This window comes from Frankliniella occidentalis, unplaced genomic scaffold (assembly GCF_000697945.3).
Source record: "Frankliniella occidentalis isolate FOCC.00 unplaced genomic scaffold, Focc_3.1 Scaffold111, whole genome shotgun sequence".
Classification (NCBI taxonomy): Eukaryota; Metazoa; Arthropoda; class Insecta; order Thysanoptera; family Thripidae; genus Frankliniella; species Frankliniella occidentalis.
The window spans coordinates 266,463-271,929 of record NW_026267239.1 but is presented as its reverse complement, the minus strand read 5'-3'; the positions used below and the strand labels follow the sequence as shown (position 1 = coordinate 271,929).

The 5,467-nt window shown below is 57.5% G+C and overlaps 1 protein-coding gene across 2 annotated transcripts in view; it reads left to right on the top strand.

Moving 5' to 3' along the window:
* Positions 1-5,467, top strand: part of LOC113203118 (uncharacterized) — a 151,145-nt gene that overhangs the window by 77,838 nt on the left and 67,840 nt on the right. The window contains exon 3 of one of the 2 annotated variants that reach the window (XM_026417634.2): positions 1,240-1,746. The exons of the other annotated variant lie outside the window; for it this stretch is intronic. Within the exon in view, the coding sequence (XP_026273419.2) occupies positions 1,240-1,746 (507 nt within the window). The remainder of the gene's footprint in view (positions 1-1,239; positions 1,747-5,467) is intronic. 2 annotated transcript variants of the gene reach the window in all.

Here is a 5,467-nt window from a genome sequence, read left to right as displayed (position 1 = left end):
CCTGAGGTCCCAGCCTAGGCCCTCAGGGACCTGAGGGACCCGCCGGTGGCCTCGGGGACTCTATCTGGTACGTCCTGGTCTCGAACCCATCGTCGTTGAGCTGGTGGCGACATCCTGGGCCAGCCTGAGTCGTCCTTGATTGGACGTGACGTCTTCCTTGACTCGGTTTGACGCCGTCCTTGAATACTGGTCTTCGGTTTTCAAGGACGGCCCTTGAAAACAGCCATTTTCTGTCCGTTTTCAAGGACCCGTGCTTGAAACGGAGTTTTGGTCCTTGAAAATGCAAAAATGTCCTTGAAAACCAAGGACCGGGGCTAACCGAGTTGCCGCCGCGGAGGAGACCGGAGGAGACCCCGCAGAATGGCGTCGGCCGGCCACCTTATACCAGCCGCGCGCATCATTGCGCCCGTTTATTGTGGTTTTTTCTTTTTCGAGTGTTTTTTTTTTTTGTTTAGTATGCTGGCCGTCACTTTTTAGTGCCACCCCTCGCCCTCTCGCGCCTCCGCTGGACCTCGCGGGGAGTCCTTGTGCCCTGGCCTCGCCGGGGGAGCTGGGGGGACTTTTCTTCTCCGAAACATTCCTAACAAGACAACGGCGAGCGGCGCGCGCAGGCTGGCCGGGCCCGGCCGGGCCAGTCAAAGGTCCTATTTATCTATTAACCGAACAAAGGGACGCCATCTCCGTGTTACTGTCGCGCTGGCGAGGGGGTGGGAACGGGAAGGGGAGGGGCGAGCAGTGGGGGGTCAGGGGAAGAATAATGAATGTGTCTGTGGGGAGAAAAGGAGGAAAAAGTTTACGAGGCGTTTACGTCATCCCCACTACCAACGGGTAGTACAGAGAGCCTTCCCCCTTTGCCCCCCCATCTCGCTCTGTCTTGCTCCTTATTTTCTCGAATGAGTTCGCTGTTTGCCGTACTGTAAACGCGTTTGCTTGTCCGATCCATCATCTTTGTTTGAAATGTGAAATGGGCGCCGCGCGGACACGCAATATCAAATGTGGATATAATGTAATTTGGGAAAGGACTCGCACCTCGACGCAAACTCATCATGGCAGACTCTCTCCCTATTATTTGCATGATATGAATGTATGCAGTGCTTTTAATGTATGCGATGAGTGATATGATGGGACGGGCCTGCGCGCAGGCCTCCCCCGCCCCCCACCAACGGCAAACGCACGGCCTCGACTCTGAGCAGCGGAGGCAGCAACAGCAGACGTCTCTCACGGGTGCGATTATTTCAGGACCGTTTGGCCTCGCCCGACCCGAGGCCGAGGCCCGGCCAGAGGCTCGGCCATGGCTGCGGCACGCGGCCAGCCCCTCGGCGCCCGCTCGGCCTCCTCGGCCCCCTTGGGCCCCCCGCCCCCGGGCCGCCGCCCCCGGGGCCGCCCCCGCCAGGCGTAGGCGGTGGTGGTGGTGGGCCTCAGCACTGTCAGCGCTCGCCCCGGGCCTCGCCCCGGGCCGTCGCCGCCATGGCGATGTGCTGCATGCAGAGCGAGCGCGTGTTCCCGGCCTCGGACTCTGACGAGGAGGTGTGCCGCGGGGGCCATGAACTGCCGCTCGAGTCGCAGTGGGCCGAGGCCTGCTCGCACCGCCAGCAGCACGCCGCCTTCCACACGGCCTCCAGGCAGTCGCGCCAGCAGCGCCAGACGCGCTCGGCGCGCGCCCAGCAGCAGGCGGGACACGCGCGCAGGTCCTTCTCGTCCTCCATTGTGGCCGACCTCCGCGCTGTCGAGCAGGACTGCATCTTGGTGAGTATGGTGTAGATCTGAGTAGGCTTAACGGCAGAGCAGAGCTGTGCAGTATCAATAAGTTTTTTATCTCAGTATTTTCAGAAATATCTAGAAATATTTGCAATGTCAAGTAGTATCAAGATATGGCAATGTAAAACAAGGTATCGATTGACGGTACGTTACGCAGTTATCGAGCCACCGACACAGCGCGACGCGACGCGAGCGCCTGCAGAGCCGTGGGTAGGCCGCCCGCTCAGCGTGCCCGCCGGCCGGTCTGCCTAGCCCCTCTCCGCTGGGCGCTCTGCGCTTGCGACTGACGGGGGGCCGTTAGTGACCCGGACCCAGGCGGAGGCGGAGAAGAAGCTGTTTGCGGCCTGCCCTGCTGCGCTCCGCTGCCTCCGAGTGGCGCCGCGGGCCGCAAATGCCTCCTCACTAAATACCCCCACTTGCGAGCCGCACACAGAGTTCGCTTTTTGTTTGAGAGTCGTGATGTGGAGTGGACGTCACTCTTTTTACGCTACTGAAGCTGCGGCTGCTGCGCGCGTCTGAATTCATTTTGGACGTGGCGTTGTCGTGGCGCAGCTTTGCGCTGGCGGTACCCATCGCTCAAGCCCGTCGCTGGGGAGGCAGTTTGCTCAAGTGGGACACGGCGGGCGGGGCGGGCGGCGCGTCCTTCCCAAGGATACCCCACAGCAGCAGCAGCGGCGCGGCAGCAGCGCCGCTCTCTGCCCGGGGGTTTCTTTCCTCCCTTTCCTGGCGAAGTTTTGTCTGATGTCTTTTTATCAGTCAGCCGAGCGGGAGGAGGTCGTTTGGGGACTGGATGGCTGTTTGTGCTGTTGGCCTAGCACACCCCGCCCCGCCACGGACCACGCCGCTTCGCCAGGCCACGCCCCGCCACGCTACGCCACGCCACGCCCCGCCACGCCCCGCCACGCCCCGCCACGCCCTACCACGCCCTACCACGCCCCGCCACCGCTCACATCCACGAGCAGCCGCAGCAGTAGTCAGTTAAACACACCTGCCGACTCCCTGACGTTGCTTCCTCGCGCCGCGCCTCAAGTTGTTGTTCCTCCCGGGAGAGGAGATAAGGCCCGTAGAGTTGCACCGCCCAGCCCCGACCCTCTACCTCAGCCACCCGCCGGCTCCAGCTACCCGCCTCCAGCCCCCGACTCCAGCCATCCGGCTCCAGCCCCCGATTCCAGCTACCCCGGCTTCAGCTCGGACCCCTGCCTCTAGCAACCTGGCAGAAACCTCCCCCTAGCCTCCAGCCACCGCGCCACACCTCTGTCACACTACACGTCAATGCGGAGCGACGGGAGGCCCACCCGGCCAGCCTGCCCGGCCCGGCCCGGCCCGAGGCGCGCCCACCTCCCCTTGGAGCGACCCGATCCCGTTCCATCTCCTATTTCACATTCACTAACCTAACCCAAGCCAGTGGTCCGTGACTGATGGCGCGCCCCTCACACGAGGCCCGACTCTGCCTTACAGGGCGTGGCGCCGCTGACGATATGCACCACGTGCGAGGGAGGGAGGGGGGGGGGGCTGGGGGTGGGGGTGGGGGTGGTGTCGGTCGGTCGGTTCACTCACTGTCTCTCCGCTCGTTGAGGCGCCATGACGGTTGCTGGTAGGAGACAAACCCGTTAACACCGTCGCCCTCTCTATTTTACTTATACTTATTCCTACAGAGAGTTTAGAGTATACTACTATATTATGACGCATTACTCTGAGAATGTCCTTTACCTCAATTAGGTACAGCATTATATCTTGTCAATCGTGAGATTTGCTTTCTACTCTCTTATAGAGTTCGAACTTTTTATAAGAGGCGGGGCTGGGGGTGTTGTAATGGAATGAAACTACGCACAGTTAAGGAATAGGTTTGCTTTTTGTCGACTGTGGCTCGGCGCGAATACCCACAGTACACGCCGTTCACTTACAATCGGAAAACGTTTCTGCGAGTGTATCTATACTGTTATTGTAATTATAATCCCTCTTTGGCCCATCGGCAAATCCGCTTGGCCCATCGGCGAATCCGCACGGTAAATTGATTTGGGCGCGCGCGCGACGGGACGGTCGGTGGGGGGGAATATGGACGTGATTGACCTTCGGGTAGGATGACGCCCTTTTCCTCCCCCTCCCCTCCCCTCCTCCTCCCCCCGAGGCTCCCGCGCGCCCTTCACTCATCCCGCCGCGGACGATCATTGGCAGCAGTCAGAGCCGGACCGATCCAGGCCACCGAGGGGGCCGTATCGCCCGCGCCGATCCTGCTTGACCTCGCCGACAATGGTGCGTCGATGACCGCCAATTTCCCTCGCGCTCTGCGGTTATTGGTCGGGCATAGGGACCCGCCAGCGCGGACCAGGCGAACCAGAGGGAGTAGGTTTTCTTTTTTTGCCCTCCCTCTCTTTATTCCGTAATTCTTTTTCTTATTTTCCTTTGCACGCGCGTATCGTGTTGCTTCTTCTGTGCTGGCTATTTCGTCTCTCTTCTTTTTTTTTCCAGCCCTTATTTTCAATTATTCTTTTTTCTGTGTGCCCACCACCCTGCTGCTATGCGTGGGAGCGGCGGGAGGCCTTGTGAAGGTCGCACCACAGTGGCTGTCCAAGTCTCTCCGGTTTATGCGACAGGTGATTCAGCTGAGGGGTTGGAGGAGAGGGGGGAGGGGGTAAAAGTTTAACGAGTGGTGTTGGGTGGTGAGGAGGGTGGGTGGAGGAGGAGGAGGCCGTATTGCGTTAGGTTTGAGAGGAGGTTTTGCGCTGAATGGGGTTGAGCGCGCGCCTGTTGTCGGCGGTTGTGGTCGGGAGAGGCTGCGGCGACAGGTGGATACTAGGGGCGTTGACTGCAATTCGCGTATAGTACCACTGTGCTGCCCAAGGAAAAAGGGGCGCCTCTGACGGTTCTTTTCGATAGTCACCCACCGCATGGTTTTACAAGAATTCTGTTTTTGTGAAGTCACGTTTCCTTATATTTTTCGTAATATTGGCTGATGACGAGGCTGATGAGACGAGCTGTTTAGTGGTTAAAAAGAGACTTTACTTTCATCGAGTTTGAACGAAATAATTCACTGATGAATAAAAGTGTTCAACTGGCGTGCACATGTTAGGGCACAACTATGTTGCACACTTTTGAGTGTTTGACTGGATATTTGTATATTGTAAAGTGTCCAAAGGGCGTGGCCAACCCTGGCGTTGAACACTTACAAGTGTGCAACTTAACTTTTAAAACTTAATTGTATTCAAATATCCAGTTAAACACTTTAACACGTTGAGTCCCAGGGGGGGGGGGCGGCATCACGTGTTATTGTGACCACGTGTGGTCACGTGGGACTCAACGTGTTAAAGAGTTCAACATAGTGTTGAGCACTTGAATGCCCACGTCTGTTGAACACTTAATTTATCAGTGAGCGTTGTTGAGGAGCATATGTGCATTAGTGTGTCGTGGTTTGTCCACTTTGGTTCGCCAATATCTCAGAGGAAAAGGTCGCGACCCGCCGAGTCGCGGGTAGCGGAGAACGAGCGGCATGAAATCGAACCAACGACCCCCGCATGGAAAATAGAAAAAGAGCCAAAATTGTGACTGGTCAAAGTGTCCTAAAAGTGTAAAAAAAAAAGTATACAAAAAGTATACAAAAAGTATGCCGAAAGTGCCACCAGAGTGCACGGAAAAAAATATGTAAGTTAAGCCAACTAAATGTTAGCTGCCTTAGCTTTTGTGTTTGCTAATATCGTGACAAGCAAGTTTT